The following is a 19,248-nucleotide window of genomic DNA, read 5'->3' as shown; positions in this document are numbered from 1 at the left end:
CACACACACACACACACACACACACACACACAACCCCTAGGGTCATGAACGCAGCGTCCGATTGCGGTGAAACTTTGCACGCACATTCGCACTACAATGAGGAACAAATGCCACCCTTTCAACATTGTCCTATTATAGCGCCACCAGGAGGCCGATCTTTGCAAAATTATTATTTTATTTCATCACACAAATCGGTACACATTATCTCTATAGTCAAGTGATCAAGACAGAGCCGTCCGATTTTTCACATTCCATCCTGATTGGCGAATTCAGAACATTGCTGGTCCACACTAACCTACCTGACCTGGCGGAGACCTGTGCTCCGAGGATCACTTTTTCTAGTTTCATGTCTCATTTCCTTGCTACTTTCCCATTAAACTAGAGTGATGGGAACACACACCCCTCTGGTTATGCAATACCTGTTGTACCCGTTGTCAGAGTACTTAGTGCAGTACCAATTATCATAGTACTTTTGAGGCCAGTCTATGATGTCAGTACGTCATATTGATTACATCAGGGATCTCCATATATGGGCATAAAAGGGACACAGACAGACAGATTTGCAATCTGGCCTAGTATAAATCTGCAAATTGCAGATTTATACTAGTGATACTATACTATACTAAATATATTTAGCATAATCATACGAACACACAATGTTATACTGTACATGAAGGTTTGACATTGCATCCCAGTATCTGTACTGATTCACTCTCAACTGCGTGATCATGCAGATGTTTGTGACACCACAAGGCCTTCCCTGGATGTGGAATGCAACTAGTACACACAAAAAGATTATGTTCTACAAAGTAGATTAACAAAAAAAATTGTCTCAACCCCTACCATATTTCTTGACACTTAGAAGATTTGTTCTGTACGCACCCTAATAATAACAGACACTGTAATTATTTATAGGCAGACATTTATTTCATTAGGTCTAAATCAATCAAATAAATAATTACATTTTCAGCATCACAAACGTGACTGCATATCAGTCTTGCACTGGAGTAGCCTCGCGTAGCCAGACTATATCACTGCGTGGTGCTTCTATGAGGACGTTTTTTTTCCAAGGGGGCGGGATCAAAACAATGGCTCTGGACGCAATTGGTTAGACCTAAAACCAACTACCAATCACAGTCTCCCATATTTTAATACTGACCCTGATTGGTCACCCCAGACTTCTGGAGCAGGAAATGGATTCACAACGGAGCAGTGCCAGACCCAAATCGCCAAGTGGCAATTTTATTTTTGCACTGGCAGATTCGTCTGGTCCCAGGCTAGCACTGGAATATGTAGAAACAAAATTGTTTTCTTTACAGTATATTACAGTTAGAATGTATTGATTGATTGAATACTTTATTAACACGATTATTAACAGTACAGGTAGTACAGTCAAAGGTTATGCTAAAAGGACACAAAAAGCCCCAGGGGCTTGTTTCCATTGTGGTCCATTGTACTCAATTCATCAGTAATACATAATACATACAATACAATACAAATACAATACAAAACATATTGGAATAAAGCTCAGTAGAATCATAAGGTATATTTACAGAGAAAGGAGGGGCGGGGGCGGGGGCAGAGGATTCTACTATCAAGATGGTCAAGGAGTTAAACTATGTTCACTTGTATTTTGAGGGCAGGAATTATTTTAGGTTAGTTTTGAGGTTGGGTAGGGAGGCGAGAACCTTTATGTCTTTTGGGAGGGCATGTTTCAGCCAAATGTTGGGGGATCAAGGTCAGGTGATCTCCTTCTGGTGTCATGCCCATGGGCATTACTCGCTCCAGAGATTGACAGAAATCTGGGCACTGATCCTCTGAGTATCTTAAGACCAGATGCATGCCATTGGGAGATGTTGCGCTCTGTCTTCTACCTTGAGCCAACCCAGACTAGCAAAGTGGGCTGGAGGAGGTTCGTCCTTGGGGAGAGGCCTAGTAGTAGTCTTATTAGTTTGTTTTGAGAGGTCTGCCATGTTGTTTTTAGTGACATTGAGATGTTAGTGAACCATGAGGTGCAAGCATAGCCGAAATGACATTGAATGAGGGCTCCAGCTGGAGTCCGCATTGCATTCTTGTTGATAAAATAGGAGATCATGACAATTTGTTATCAGAGAGCCAAGAGTGGATATTGTTGAGCTAAGAGACAAGTGCTTTTTCAACATGCAATTTGTTCAATTCAACCCATACCCCAATACATTTTAAAATTACATTAAATTGCAATTCATGTGGTTTACATGGCATGCTTAAGTGTCAGGCAAACATGCATGCTCATGATCCATTAATTTGTTCATACGTATTCTCTTGATTTGTGGACATGAAGGACAAACTGCCATGCATTTCATTCAAAATGTCCATGTGATTTGGACTTTTCTCAACAAAACAATGGTGTTTTTACAATTGTTTTAATGGTTCTTGACCAATCAGATAAGGAAGTCTACAACTGGAAGAAATACAAAACTTTACTCTTTTCCTTTTCTTAGTCCCTAGATGACATTCTCAAACAGCTGCATGGAGGCCATTATGCTTTCATCCTGGGAAAAATAGGAAATCAGAATCACTATGGCTCTGTAGTGCAGTCAGCCAAATGTCACTGTGCAAATGCACATAGCTTCAAAGAGAAGGCATAATGACTTTCAAGTATTGATCCATTTATATATTGTATATTTAAGAACATACAATTGGTCTAAGATTATTTTTGTTTATTCAAGTAAAAGAAATTCAGTAAACCCATCCTTTTAATACTGTAGGCCACTGGACACACAGGGCCAGGCAGCTTGCCATCTAGAGTTCAGTTCCACACAGATTAAACCTCTCCACAGTTCAGCAAAAGCTAACATGATGCTACATAGTTTGATATTTAATTTGAGTAGTTCTTTTATTATCCAATGAACAAGGATTATGGAGTTATCCCCCATTATTTGCATTGAACTGTACTGTAGATGGCAAGTTGGCACTTTGTGTCCAGCATGGAGAAAAGGATGGATGGCTGAAAATATATGAGCACTATGGTGAGTACAAAAGACTTTAAAAACTCATTACAAATCCACAGCAAACAAATAAATACTACGGCCAAATATTTATATTTGACAGTGGATTATTCTTTTAAGATACCTTTATATATGTGTCAAATCAATGTCTTTGAAAGATCAACTTCAATGGTGTCACAGAACCGCTATAACACTTAAAACCAAGAAATTAATGAATAATGTGATTACCTTCTGACAGGTCTCTATGAATTCATCAAGTGTCACCACTCCATCTCTGTTCCGATCCATCTTCTGAAAAAAGCTATAATAGTTATAATTGTACCATATCCCAAAAGAGTTCAAGTTTCAGTTTTCAAGTTTCTTCTTTTATATTCTATTTGATTTGTCATTACACATTGACAGTTTGGGTGTGTGGCTTGCACTAACTGGTCAGCTGCCATATTAGCCCTAGGGAAGTTATGGCAGGTAACTAATCAGGGAAAGTTAAGGCTGTGTGTGTGTGTGTGTGTGTGTGTGTGTGTGTGTGTGTGTGTGTGTGTGTGTGTGTGTGTGTGTGTGTGTGGGTGTGTGTGTGTGTGTGTGTGTGTGTGTGTGTGTGTGTGTGTGTGTGTGTGTGTGTGTGTGTGTGTGTGTGTGTGCGTGCGTGCGTGCGTGCGTGCGTGCGTGCGTGCGTGCGTGCGTGCGTGCGTGCGTGCGTGCGTGCGTGCGTGCGTGCGTGCCATTTAAGCCATTTACATTTTTTTTAATGTGCTGATCTCTAATTGATTTATCCTGTTTATACAGAGCCCAGTGACATGGGACATTTAACAATATTATAATGACATTCGCAATGCCAGATTCCAATAAAGATGTAAGGAAATGAAAATGCCTGGCATTATATTATACTGGGTTCTGCTGACAATGGAGACGTCATACTGTACCTGGAAGAATTTTTCCACATGGTCAAAGGGGGCATCATCTCGTACACCTGGTAAGGTATACCTGCCCATCATGTCATAAATGGATGTCATTATTGCCAACATGTCCTATAAGAAATGAGAGACAGACACACATTAGTAAAAAGGTAAAATAAACACAGATTTCGCAATGAACCGGTTAGGTCATAAAACAGCTAATACTAAAGCAAAATCTAGCTTTATAGAGACTTTCCTTTTCATATCAGTGTTTTGTAAGTCCACATATATAGAAAAGTGGCAAATGTACTGATAAGGATTTACACACGATCAAGTAATAGGCTGAGGCTGAGGCTGAGACTGCATGACGTTGTATGGGCTGTACAGCCTGGCCGCACCTCTTTAGTAATGTAGCCGTCCTTATTGATGTCATATAGGTTGAAGGCCCATCGAAGTTTCTCTGTCACAGAACCTCGAAGCAACACAGATAGTCCTATCACGAAGTCCTACAAAAAGAATGGCCATCAGTTAGGACTAACTGGCACAATAAAGATATTCTCTAAATATAACATCAAAATTCCTGACAGCCCCTACCAATAATAGAGAATATAAGAAACATATTACCAACAATTCATAGGCAGGGCTTTGGTCGCAAACTTTGGTGGCAGACTGTGTGTTTACCATAGACTTGTACAAACTCACTGGCAGTGTTTTGGTATTCACTACATATGGAAATAAAGCACTTCTAGCACACCCAAAACAGTGACCTGACCTCATTTAGTGCATAGCGCTGCTGACCTATTCTCAAATTTAAACAATTTCACCTTGTCTGAATGCAGCGCTCATCACCGTACAGAGTTAGAGTCTAACTAGTTATCAAGTTGAGCATTAGCATCAAGCATTAAAGCTGGCGTTGTCTAACTGTTAGACAACGCCAGCTTTAATGCTTGATGCTAATGCTCAACTTGACAACTAGTCTCGCATAGCCAGAAGTAGCCTAGCCTACCAATGCGTCTGCTGACATCTAAATTCAATGTACGGGGTGGAAACAATTCAGAGGATTAAAAAAATAACTGCATTCCAGAACCAATACTTTAGTGCGGTCCTTCTTCAGGATTGATTTTACAATCAGTAGGTGTAGATTTGATCAAGCCCTACATTAATAGATGTCAAAGACATATTGAGAGACAACTCGACAACAAGTCAGCACTAAATAGAGGTGGACGCTTTTATAACAGGTCTCCGGTGGACACACAGACTTACACACTTACTTGGGATTACTTAAATATCTCGAAACCCATGAAGTTTCTGCCCTATGAGTGTTATTATTTTTGCACCTTGACATGCTCTTCCATCTGTGACTGGATTCCAAACTTTGCTGAACCACAATAAGCTACCTGGCCTGGCGGAGACCTGGGGTCCAGGAGCACATTTTTCTAGTTTCTAGTTTCTAGTTTCTTTTTTATTTTATTCTCCCAGTTCTCCCTCTCCCTGACACCCCCCTCCCTCCAAAAAATAATTGTAAACACTTCTCTTCACCTGTAAACCAGTGATGAGACAATAAAGTTGATTCTGATTCTGAATTAAGAAGTATGTTACCTCAAACCGGATTGAGCCGGTCCTATCCATGTCAAATGCATTGAACAAGAAATGTGCATATGTGGTAGCGTCTGTGGACAGAACACAGAATTACATTAATATACACTGCATTTCTTTTTCCTAGGATGGCAGGGGAAGACTTACATATAATGAATAAGTGTCCTCATGTTCGGAATCATTCAATCACATTCGTTTTCATTATGACCTTGTGTTCAGACTCATGCAACATGCTCCTTTTCATTTTGGTTGTAATGGCAGACACACACGTTGTCATGTTATATTTCTGCAAACCACAGATGTATTAAATGTTGACCTTTCTGAACCAAAAGTAGGTTTATCGACTCATTGTCAACTACTGTATATTTATGTACAGTTTTGAACTGAATCCTAATCGATTACCCCACCCTGTCGGTATGCAAATCAGACGGCGAGGCCATCACACTGGTTGGTTGGTCGCTCAAGCTTGCTTCTATCGGTGCACCTGCCTTGTTTGGGATATGATTGGTTGACGCCTAATATACGAGTACACTTGACTCATAAATTATTCACAAGTCTTCCCCTGCCATCCTAGGAGGAAAACTAGCTTACTCTTCTAGCCTTATCACTATAAAGGAGATTGCTTTGGATATCAATTCAATCTTTATTTCAGACCCAAGGGGGATCCATATCACAATAAAAACACCATACAAAACAAAAACAAAGTACAGAAACAGAAATACAATATTTCTGGATAAGGTATATATATATAAAAACGAATTCAACACTCACCTTAAAATTCAGTTATTTTAAGGTGAGTTTAGATTCATTGTTCTCATCCCAACCTTAAATTCTCCCTTTTCATGTATTTTATTGATCTTAGCTGACTAATTTAAAATATTTGACAACTGATTGACAATATATAACTTTGTTCAATTTAAATGCCAAACACTTGGTCTAACATTATGTTAGACCAAGTGTTTAAAAAAGGTAGTACAGTATGCCAAACTGGTTGTATATGTACCATAAGACACAAGCAAACACTAGTTTGAACTGGAACAATTGGAAGAACTCCCACTAAATGAACTGGATAAAATAAGATTAGCTAACCCCATTCATGTTTAAATAATCAAATAAGTGGTGCTGCCAGATACATACCCCCTTGTGGAAAGAACTGTGCATAAATAGTCTTGAATGTCTCTTCATCCACCAGCCCACTTGGACATTCCTGTTGAAATGGAAAATGTCATTACTAATAATTGGGATTCTGAATTTGTCCCTTCAATCCTTTTCTATTAACATTGGTAACCTTTTGTCGAAACACTAATTCATTAGTATGGTTTGTTAGGGTTAGTTTAATGTTTGCAGTTAGCCTACATTACACTTGACTTTAAATTAAAGCTAAACAAGACTGTATTGATCTGTTGAATGCTGATGTTTTTTTTATCAGTGGCCTGCCAGTCAAAAGAGGAGTTGAGAGATTCAGCAGATTGTTGGCACTGAACACATGGCTTTCAACTGCATGTACCATCCAGTCAGTGCATTTTATTGCCAATTTCAACTTTTTCTTGGACATTTTTTAGAACAGATGGGCTTAGCCTTCAAAAGTCAGAAGTCACTTTTCGTCTTGTTTCCTCTTTTGAATATGTGGCTCTTCAATTAAATTCCTCCTCTCAAGCTATGTTCTTAAATATCTACAGGCCACCTAAATACCTAATATAGTACTAGACTGATTGGAAAACTGGGTGGGATTTTCTGGCACCGTACTAAACTGGTTTGAATCCCACTTAAAGCACAGGCCTGGGCTACTTTTTGTTAACCTGACTCCGCCAGATGGAAGAAGTTTGCTTCACACTTGTTTCACAACCTACTTCCATCTGGTATCTCAGTAGCCCAACCGCTGAAGAGGGCGGGCGGTCCCTTTTTTTCAAGCTACATGGCAGGTGATTGGATGGGACCGCCTGTCTATCATCGTCTGGGCGTGCTAACTCCAACCAATCATATTGACGAGTCTACATTACGTATAGTACTGTAGCTGTGCCAGCACCAGCAGGAAAGTAAACACTAAACTAAACAGAACAAGAATTTGAATGAGCATCGTTTGTTAGCAGCTAAAAAGTTATCATGGAGGTAGGAGATTTTTGCAGTTTTTGTAACACGAATCTGCGCATAAAAGGCATTTTATTGTCCGTGGTAGCGGCCATGATGAATAGTGAAAGAACTACAATGCAACATTCGCTTCTCGATGGCGTCACACCCGGTCTCGCCAAGATCCTGGCCGTAGCTGCCGCTGATTGGTTCAACTGAGCAGTGGGCGCGGGTCGGTTTAAACTCCAATCTCTGAGCGATCCCAGATGGTTCAGGGATTCACAACGCTCCATTCTGAGGCTTCTTCTGTTCAACATCTCTACAAGCTCCAGAAAGCGAAGATTCACTGAGGCCCAGAACGATACATTGCGTGTGTTGTGCCGAGTGGGAATTCGGACAGACCAGCGGTTGTCCAGAACAAAACATCCTTTAAAATATGAAATATGGAGGTCCTTGTATTGAAGAATGCAGTGTGGATGAATGTGTCCTCTATCTTGGGAACAGATGGACTAAATATGGATATATGGGGTGCCTGATGTCATCAAAAACTGCTGACATGATGGGGTCAGCCATGCCATGGCGAGTGACACTGCATGTAACCATAAGACTCACATGAGGACGGGGGAAATAGGGGTAGGGCTTCACACCTTTCTGTGCTGGTTGAACTTAACTTATAACTTTATGATAGTTGAATATTGCATTTTTTGGCTTTTTATTTTTCAATATTAAATGATGTGATTGTGTCTGACCACCTTTGGGAATATTAGTTAATGCATGTTGCCTGGGAACAAGACGGGGTAAAATAAAACTGCATGGTTTTCATGTGGATCTCGGACGTCAAGTGGCCAGTCTATGACATCAATAATCTATGTCTGTATGACGTCAGTACTATGATTTCAGTCATCTCCATATTTGGGCAAAGTTTCATCCCAATCTGATCTCCAATCTCTTCCAGCAGGTCTACTGTATATAATGTGTGTTTATTTTTTTTTACACATTCAACATATTTACATTACTTCCTTGGCCACAAAGCTAGTTGTACAACAAATGGGTCTTTAACCTACATAGTGATGGGACTTAATATTGAACCCACATAATATTAAAGTGTATTCTAAGAAAAACTCTTGCGAGGAATTACATTAATAGTTGTTGTAAGTTAACCGGGCCAGTACTCGACTGAGCTATGCTATCAGACGTAGTCTTACATTTTTGAAGCCTCTGTAAAGGGACTGCAGCTCCTTCTTGGTAAACTGGGTCTGGGCTTGGAGCTGCTCTAAGCCTTCAGGTTGGTGGCGCACCATTGATAGCTCCAGCTCACTGTCAATGGTGTCTGTTGAGGAGAAATGGAGAGGGAAGAGGTAGGGAGTGGACAGGGCAGTGAGGGAATGAAGGAGGAAAGAGCAGTATGAAAATAGACAAAAAAGAAAGAAAAGGAAATAAAGGTAAAAAAAAAAAGGAAGAGTGGGTGCAAGGCCAGGCCAAGAAAGATGGGAAGGGAAGCACAATGTCAAGGAAACATTTGTTAAAGGGTTGTACTAAATGATGGGTTAGAGGTGTAGGTTGGAGGTGTACTGGTTCGGGAGAAACAAGGATATCTAGAATTTACCACAAAATAATATGATGTGTTTAACTTAACAAGTGAGAAAGGAGTGAGTAAGGGGCAGCAATCATGAGGTCAACTGTGACAAATAGACCACTTAAAACAGTGAGTGGGGCCAGAAACAAAAGACATGGCATAAACAAACCGAAAACTTTAGAATGGGTCACATGTATGATTACTCACCATCTTTACAAGAACAAAAGACAGACAGATGTGAGAAAGACAAGGGAGAGATTCAAGGGCGAGAGTTGGACAAATTCAGGAACAGTTAATACAGCTACGGTAGTTTCAACTCTTGAAATGCACACAAGTAAACACTTGTCTTCTATTATCTAGCTATTGACCATGCAATTTTCTTACATGCGTTATTTGATTAAATCAAGATCACAATTGAGCATTGTTCTTATTCTCCTTATTTCTCTGCTTCGTTTTGTATCTTACCTTCTTTTGAGTTCTCACAAATGCCAAACTGTTTGAGCACAAAAACAAATAGGCTACACACCACAGCGATGGCAAACACCTCCATGCCCTCCATGGTTCCAAGATGCTTCTTAATGAGAATATCTTATTCTAGAAATCGATGATGTCTTTTTGGTGACTGTGCCTAGACTGTGCTACATTACAAACGTATATATCAGCCTTTAAATACCATCAGCTATACTGCCACTCACATTACAGCCTCTGACCCATCCTTTTTATGAGTTTTCTATTAGCATCTACAATTATGTTCCATAGGTCACTTAACTTAAAATCCTGACTCAAACTTTAACCACTTATCTGGCCCATTAGCAAAACCTAACAGATTAACTGTGAAGCATCCTTCTTCAAGTAAATAGGTCCAAAGTCCACAATGTCCTATCGTTGAAAGCCAGCAAATTCATAAAGATACAGTCTTAATTCCCCAAAGTTATCCATAGACATTCCCTCTAGCAAACATTTCATCTCTGTCGCTGCTGGCCGGATCCCCTGCATATCACCTTCTGGACCGTACCTTTTAGAATCTGTCCGTCAACTCCAGCCACTCAGGGCTCCGCCTCCAATCTCCCAATATTATTATTTATATATTTTTATTTTCTTCTCTCCGTCTCTGCCTCTCCCTCTGTCTCTCTCTTGATTTCGGCTGGGTATACAGGAGGTATTCTATTTTACTAAAAGTCTCTGAATGATGGTCTAAGCATTCCTTATTTGTCCAGTCATGTCAAGGAGTAAAGCAATAACCAAGCATTGATCTACATCTGCTGATGGCCTGAATATGAACAGCACTTAGTGAAGGAGCCTGTACTGCCCTGCCCTGCGTAGTGCTGCCTGCGTCTACTGGATCATTCAGATACTGTATACAGTCAGATGGACTCACTCAGAGCAGATATCAATGTGGCAAACCGGCTTTTATGGCTCTGCTTAACTTGTCACATTGTGGTGTAGAATAAATAAACACCAATTGCATTATACCAGTAATGCACAGGAAGTGTGATAGATTGAATTGTCATATTCTGCTACTGTGTATTGATTGTGTTGTTTAAAACAATGTGTTGTATAGTATTGTACTGTATTGTAGCATTGTCAGGAAAGAAAATGTTCTTTTGATGAACACAATGTTCAGATGTCAGTGGGGGTTTGTATTGCTACAATGAAAGACAAGTAGACTACACAAGAAGAGGAGTATAGTTCATAAGTGATGACACTGCACAACATAATGGATTAAGCAGGAAAGGTGGTGTGGTGGGGGTAAATCAATTGTTGAGAGGTAAAATCCTGGTCTTAGAATGGGGAATGGTAGAGAGCCAGAAAAGCATTCCAGCAGACAAGAGGATGTAGCCTACAGTATCTCTTCATGAGACAACTCCATGTGGACTTGTCCCTAATGTCTGAGTCAAACTACTAAACAAATTAACAACTAAAGTATTTTAACTTTGCATTATATAAGTTGTAGTTACTTACATAGTATAGTTACAATACTATAAAACGGAAAGAGAACAGTTGTAAATCATCACTATGTTAACTTCTCATTAAGGTAATACACAATTAACGATTAATGATTAATGATGTTGTATATAATCATTATTTAACAAAAACCCTGTTACTGTGACAGATTTCCCAACAATTAATGTAATCCTTTTTTCTAATAATAACTTAATAATTACAATAACAAGGGGTTATTACATTAACAGGATGGTTAAAGTCATACTGTGTAACCTTTTCAATTAATTAAAAAAAATATATATAATCTTTCACTTGTATATTTTTTACTCTAACCATTCCACGTGTTTGTCACCATTAAACATGATTTCTATTCGCAAGTGTCAGCCTCAAACACGCAAAATTAGGTAAATGTACGGGAAATGTATGTATTTATGTATTTTATAAATACCATTTCTGATGACGTGTAAAAAAATATACTCGGGCGCTGGGAACCTGCAGCATTCTTTTTTCAGCATTCCTTCCAGTTTTGAACTGAATTCTGGGAATCGAAGTTCTAACATACCATAGACAAACTCTGAATGACAACAGAGCTACAAAAATGAATGTATGACTTCAATGCAATGATTATTATTACATTTATTTAACAAAAGTGTTTATTTTTCATACAACCTACTGCTAGAACCTACTACTACTAATGTAACATTACATTGTGGTGTAATGTGCCCTAAGTGCTGATCTATCCTTGTTCTCCTATTAAATACTAAAGACTTAAGTACAAAGCTGCAGACGGTGCAAACATCAATCTCGCGAGTCACCATCAACGTTTAACAACTGTGGTAAGAGGAACATTATAGAGCAGAGTCCCAGACTACCAATCAAAAAAAGAAGGAAAAAAAGGCACAGGAGTTCTCACCATCAATTAAACACTTATTTGCCTCTTAGTTGCCTCTAATGTTCTGCATTAGATTATATTCCAAGATATGAACCATGTATGGTATATGTGGCAATAATGAAATGTTAGAATAATGATAGGCCTATAATTGTTTGGCATCTGACCAGCATAGTTTCCAGAAAAATACATGTTTCATCATGTATAATAAGCTTTTCAGAAAGGTGAAAAAAAGCTACATGCATATCACCTAAAACAATACAGGGTCTAATAATGGCATGGCGTCCCTGTACAATCTGTAGTCTGTAGTAGTAGTAATCTGAAGTTACCGTGTGCAGTTTGTGAACGAAGCAGCAATGATGTGCTTATGTAGTAACGTGAGTGACTTACGACTTTCACTCCACTACATATCACAGACCAATATTGTACTTTTGACTCCACTAAATTTCTAAGAAGGGAAAAAGTACATTATGAATTAACCACTTAAGCCCCATTTCAAATATAGAGAAAATAACTGATCTACAAGCTCACAACGCGGCACAACACAACCACTTACGTATATTTGATATACTTCATTGACCAGAGACCTCCAGGGGTCTAACACTAGGCCCCCTCTTTTTCCCTCTGCCAAATATCTTTGCTGAAAATAGCCAGTCTACAAGCTCAGTGTGTCGTGCTGTGTCGCATTGTGAGCTTGCCGATCTGCAATTTTCACCGAATGTTCGCCCTACAGAATAAGGACGCTATAGGGTTCATGTGGTTAAGGAACTAGACAGGGATACGGAAATGGTCAAATGACCAGATATCCGCCTTATTTACTACTCATTTTCAGAGGCTTCTGAATTACAGCTAAACGTTAAAGATGTGACTTGCACATAGCTGCCCACTAAGCTGTATAAATGCAGCAGTGTCACCTGGGCAAGCATCTGTGTGTGCACGGCTCTCTCCATCGTACCACGCACCACCACCTGCACTCTTAATTGATGCTTTGACCTCAACTCTATTTAGTATTCATTGCAGCAATAAAGAAGGCATTGATTTACAAACATTGATTTACAATATAAATCATTAGATCCCCGAACGATATAGGGTAATTCATCATATGTACTGTATGTCTTAATAAGAATACAATAAACACTGCCTCTTCCATACAGACAGACAGATCGACTTCCAATTACAGCAGAAACAGAGCAGTACTTTGCGAGTTGCTTGGCTTTGCTCTTGGAGAGGTCTGCCATCTGCAGTTTCTGTACTATTTGCCTGTATACATGTACTACGCTCCCAAGAATAAGGGTCAGCCCAAACAGTGATTATTTTGATCCTTTCCTGATATTTCATTAGCTTAGGCATGTACTGTATGCTTATTCCATTAAATCAAATGAGGAGCCAAACTCCAATATACACAACAGCATGGCTCTCGTCTCTGTGTTTGCTGCCACAACATTAAAAATATCATTGTTCATACATGTTTTTAACCAGTTGTCTTATAAACTTCACAGAGATTATGTGTTTGGCAATTAGGTCTACAATTCAATCATCTCTATTTAAGCAGCTGCTCTGGCAGAGTTCACTCTCTCCCCAGCCACCATGCAGCTACATGGTCCATTGCATTTTATTTGTTGTTTTTTTAATACAGTATATAGGTTAATAAAAAAACATTTTGTATTTTTAACCAGTGTGTGGACTCTCTCCTTCGTTGAAAGCCTTAAGCCAAACTTGTAACACAAACACACACACCTCCTGACGTGTATCAGTCACCTCTTTTTAACTTCAATGACCCAGGCCTTACTGTGTGCTGAAACCTAACACACAATGCAGATGGTTGTTCATTATAAAGCATTTCACCAGAAAGATAGAGCTAAAAGCAATGATTAAGCTATATAATGTTTGACAATGTGTTTATTCTAACTACTGTGAAGTGTGAACCTTGAACTTAATTATTTGTTTTGTTGCTTTTTACCCCTTTTTAGTCATAATGCCAATGACGTAGAGCCTTCAACCTACTCCTCCCAACACTCCCTGCTGACAGGTGCCGCCCCAGCCCATAGGAGTGCAGTACGTGCAGTGACAAATATCACCCTCACATCTGGCTTCCCTCCCCCACACATGGGCCAATTGTGTTCGTATGGACGCTCGACTAAGCTGGATGTACTGCGATGGATTCAAACCCCTGCCTCCACGATGGTGCGCAGAAACTTTACCACTGTGCTACCCGAGCGGCCTGAACCTTGTACTTTTTATTGTCTTTATGAATGGTTATCGTTTGTGGAATGCACCAGTCAAATCAATGGAACGCCTGCAAGGGAAACGTCTTTTTGAAATATTACACATCATCTGAAACTCTTCATTTTCTTCTTCTTTCAAAACTAAATGAAAGCAAAACAAACTGCAGTGGGATTATTCAAATCATTCACAGACAACCGCCCCTGTCCTTACTGTGCCACAAGGAAATAATTACCAAGTAGAAAAACTGACAATGGAAAACCTACTGAAAACTATTGTTCCTTGAACATAAGCAGCAGCCAAAGGCAGACCCTCATTCATTCAGGAAGCCACCTAATTGGACAGTGTTTTACGCTGTATTAATTTTAATAATAATAGTAATTATTATTATTATTATTATTAGCTTTACTGTAAAACTGACAGACGGAATTGTATTGCGCTCTTTCATTTATTTTCACATCATTTCTATTTAGCTCCATTCTACTACCAAATACTGTTATATTATCCTCCCAAAGTTCACAAAAAAGTGAAACAAACGTCCTCACACAAGCATGTTTCTAAATGAGAGTGATACCGGTACCTGCTACCTAGAGATAATTACTGCTGCAGAAAAACATACAGTAACAGTAAGAAGCCGTAATGTTTAAGAACCAGCAGATGGCGATCTCTGCTCTGCAATATTTATCAGCCCTCGTTCTCCCTGTCTGGACGTGGTGGGGATTGATGCAATTACACCAAACCCTGACTACTCTGTTAGACTAATGAATTCTTATAATCCTATTATAATGTCATATCCTTTGAGCAATACATAGAGAATATTGAGCAGCATTAAATGGTAACTTTGATTTGTCTTATTAGCCCTTTCATTATAAATGCATGTACATTTTGAAAGATGCTCATTGAGATCAAAAGCCACAGGGCTGAAAGATACACAAACACCTCACCTGATGCTTCAAACTTTGGGTTAAATGAGGGATATGGCAAATTACTCTACTGACACAGTACTGCACATGAGTTCCCAGGAATATTCACACATTTTACCATTCAGGTGCATTTGAAGACAAAACAAACATGGATAGGAATCTCTCTAGGGTACCACAGCAAAGCTGAACATCTGTCATCTACAGACCACAGAAGAAAGTAGCAATCTCCTTCTCACTCCAATCTTATTCTGTGGTCATATGACGAATAGCAAAAATAGCCGATCTACAAGCCCATAACGTGTTGTGATGCGTGGCGCGTTGTGAGCTTGTAGATCTGCTTTTAGAACATTTAGACTTTTGTATGAAATTGTGAGAAAACTAGATCTGCAATTTTCGCTATTCTTTGAAGATTTTGAATTTTTTGAATTTCTTTTAAACAATTACAAAAAATGAAATAAATAAAAATAAATGTATATCTCATTCCCAAAATAGGGAAGCCAGGTTGAAAGTGGTTCAAGCTAGAGCAACACATGTAATACACATGTAAGATACATTTTAAATGAATGACAACATCATTGTCTAGCTAAAGATTCAAGGCATTGATGCTTGGCTAGATAGATGAGGTATGAGGGTTTCTTCAGCTTGGCAAATGCATGCGACCATCACATTATGTCTGCACTGTCTGCAAGCACAAGAGGGCGATGTCAATAATTTAGATAAACCAAGAAAGCAGGAGCATAACAGGAGTATAGTCAGTCACAGACTCTTTCTTCTCTGCTCCCTCCATCTTAGGGATGGCCCACTTCTCAATATGTGATACATAAATATTCTACAAGGATTTCAATAACTCCCATGAAGGAAAAGCTATTTTGTGTAAAGCAGTTGTCTGTGGTTTCACAAGTAAAATATCCAGAATAGAAGTCTAACACTGGAGGAGCATTATATAATACCATCATTCATTGTCTCTTGAGGTCTCAGGAATTACATGTGGGGCAGGGGCTACAGGGGGAGGGCAAGATAAATAAAGGGAGTGGGTGGATTACAGCAACAGAGAGATGGTGACAGCGTAATTCTGAAAAGACCACAATGAACAGTGGAATAAATAACTGAAGCAGACTAAGAGGTGAGAAGGATAGCAGTACTGGTTCCGCTGATAGAATGATTAGTTGTTAAGCTAAAGTGGCATTAAGTGACAAGAGGCTGTTAACAGCCCATAGAGAGGGGGGGGGGAGAAATAAGATGGAGCTTTAAATATAGTTGTAGACAGGGTAGATGCATTAGAATTCATGTATTCAGTAGCACAGGGGATTGAAAGCCCTTCTTCTCTGGTGTGGCTCTACCCTTCCCTCCATCTTCAATTCCCTTTTTCAGTTTGCTAGCACACCAAGACACAGAAAGCTCACTGCAGTCATACAGGTGCTGTGAATACCACACAGTAGTGAGTCAAGGTGGTCTGGTTGTATACTGTATGTCCCTGCCTTAGTACCTGGCCCCTGTGGAGTGGTGCTGTTGATGATCCACTTGACGAGGCAACACTCCATCAGAGATTTACGGGAAATCCGTGGCCTTTGCCACTTGGTCTCTTCTTCTTCACTCTTGCCCCCCGGGTTTGGATCCTTCCCGTTGGCATCGGGCATCAAGCCACCACCGATCGCTTTCCCATCAGCCTGGGGAAGAGAGGAAGAATTGGTTGGTAAAAAGGTCACCACAGATAGAGGGTAATAATAATAATAATCTTTATTCATATAGCACTTTGACAATGTTACAAAGCGAGTACGTCTCAGGTCCTCAAAAACCTTTTTTTGCAGTAATTTTTTCCCCAATGTCCCTAGAGCATCGCTGAGCTTTGATCCACTTTTTTACTCACTTGAACGCCAAGCTGAATCCTACAAAGTGGTTTACAAAACATCAAAGAAAAAATAACAGAAGACAAGAAGAAAATACAAAACCAGCAAAAAGCAAATCGGCAAAAGTGTGCTTCAAGAAGTGATGTAAAAGGAAACGCTGAATTTGCAAGCCCGAACTCCACAGGCAGGTCATTCCAAAGTCCAGGGGCCCTGGTGGCAAAGGTCTAATCTCATTTCTTCTTCAGTCTAGACATACATTTGAATATGAATGTCTACTAGCCCAAGTACTAAACTTGCAAAGGGGATCGCACAACCAAATATATGTCTGTTGTCATAAGTTATAATTAGTGTATATAGTGTGTGTGTGTGTGTGTGTGTGTGTGTGTGTGGGGGGGGGGTGTATGTCTATGCGTGTCTGTGTTGTCTGCTGATGGGTATAGGGGAGTCCCCAGGTTCGTTATTGAAATATGAAAGGATGCTACGACTTACAGAGCATTGAGAAACTCACTCAATAATTCACACTCTAAAACACCATCAATAAAATATCAGTCAGAGTCCGCCACTATGGTGAAGATGACTTTTGGCCAACATACAAAATACTAGGACTCATACACACATACAACCATCAAAAAGTGTAGCCCCTTGGATGCCATCCTCAAATACACACACACACACACACACACACACACACACACACACACACACACACACACACACACACACACACACACACACACACACACACACACACACACACACACACACACACACACACACACACACACACTTACTGCTTACTGAGCATCTCAAGAGCAGGTGATCTGGTGGGGACTGACATCCACAGCGTTGCATTATTAAAAACAAGGCAGTCATGTGTACAATGTGTTTGGTACCACCCTATTATATATGTCCTAAGAAGCACAGTCAGCGACCTCCATCCACTGATCAGTGCATATGTCACACTTAAATGCACATCACGTGCGTGCTCACGCAGTGAGTACGCAAACACACACATACTGTACATGCACACATACACACTTTGTGTACCATGCCTGCCGAGATGACTGTACCAGCTCAGTTATATAAATAGGATTGTTTTAGAGATACTGTAAACACCTGCTGTGGCGCTCGGGTGGCACAGGGGTAAAGTACCTTACCACCACTGCAGAGTCTAGGGGTTTGAATATACCGCGGCTCGGCTTGGCCGAGCGTCTATCTGAACACAATATTGGCCTGTGTTCAGGGGAAGGAATCCATGCGGGGAGGGTGATATTTGTCACTCCAGGTACTCCTACAGGTAATGTAGACTGTGCACCCTCTAATACCCTCACCCTCAATACTGGAGCCTCCCAGAGTTGCGTGCTGAGCCTTCTGCTGTACACACACTCCAACACCATCATCAAGTTTTCAAAAAAGACAGCAGTGGTGGAGAAATGTGCTCCACAGAGAGACCCTTTTTAGTGGATGCACTGAAAGCTTAGCTCATTAGTGTGAGGGAGGGATACTATGCCGTCAAGGTTCTGAGGGCTGTCTTTCAGATCCAGTCCCAGTGTAGGGATTACAGCGCTCTACATAGCAGAACTTCCTTAAAAGAAAGAAACTGCAAAGTATGCACTGTAAATCTTGAGTTTTAACTTTTTTGTTAACATTTTGTACACACTCTGAGCGTGTATAAAATGGAACATACATTTTCATTTTTCTCTGAGTTACAAATGAGAAATATGCAAAGTTGCACCGCCTGTCGTATAAATGCTATTTCCCCCCACCTTGGGTCCTGACGTCTGCAACTCACAACTTACTCATCCCTGGTTAGGGAACCCAGCCTGGCAGAGAGATGCAATGCTCTCTGTGAAGCACCACTTTCAAGATACCCTGTTTTTAACTGTGGTGTATGTATTATTGCCTTGTCTGTGCTGACCTGAGCAAAATGTATTTACCTTGTGAACCATAAAGGACATCTAATCTAATCTAGCAGCTGGGATGCAACCCTAGGTGGTTAACTTTAGGTGGTTCACACCAGGGAAGCATCTATTACCCATATGGCATTACAGTAGTCATTTGAATTCAATTAAATGTACTGTTCTTTGTAGTTTGCCGAAATGCTGTGAGGAGAAGTGATGAAAATGTCCCAGCTATTATAGTTTATATACTATATATGGTTGACTAGACCAGTGGTTCTCAACCTGTGGGTCCCCACATGACAGTGAAGTGACAATTTAAGGACTTTTAAGAAAAAAAAAAGAAAGAAAAGAAAAATACCCATTACTGAATCAAAAGTAATCAGCAAACTATACTATAAAAAC

The 19,248-nt window shown here is 39.9% G+C and overlaps 1 protein-coding gene across 2 annotated transcripts; it reads right to left on the bottom strand.

Moving 5' to 3' along the window:
* Positions 1–2,475: 2,475 nt before the first annotated feature.
* Positions 2,476–16,762, bottom strand: LOC311037717 (calsenilin-like). Of its 2 annotated transcripts, none has more exons than XM_084046982.1 (8): positions 16,585–16,762; positions 8,749–8,873; positions 6,614–6,683; positions 5,480–5,550; positions 4,279–4,386; positions 3,908–4,012; positions 3,216–3,278; positions 2,476–2,531 (listed from the first exon to the last, which is right to left on the bottom strand). In XM_084046982.1, the coding sequence occupies exons 1-8, from the start codon at positions 16,733–16,735 to the stop codon at positions 2,484–2,486; spliced, it is 741 nt and encodes a 246-aa protein (XP_083903108.1). In that variant the 5' UTR covers positions 16,736–16,762; the 3' UTR covers positions 2,476–2,483. The 2 variants fall into 2 exon arrangements, with proteins under 2 accessions (XP_083903108.1, XP_083903109.1); XM_084046983.1 differs by having other exon boundaries at positions 16,564–16,669.
* Between the last annotated feature and the right edge of the window lie 2,486 nt (positions 16,763–19,248).

The sequence above is a fragment of the Gymnoscopelus microlampas genome (assembly GCF_963454915.1).
Source record: "Gymnoscopelus microlampas genome assembly, chromosome: 21".
NCBI classification, from domain to species: Eukaryota; Metazoa; Chordata; class Actinopteri; order Myctophiformes; family Myctophidae; genus Gymnoscopelus; species Gymnoscopelus microlampas.
This window is presented reverse-complemented; position numbering and strand designations above follow the sequence as displayed.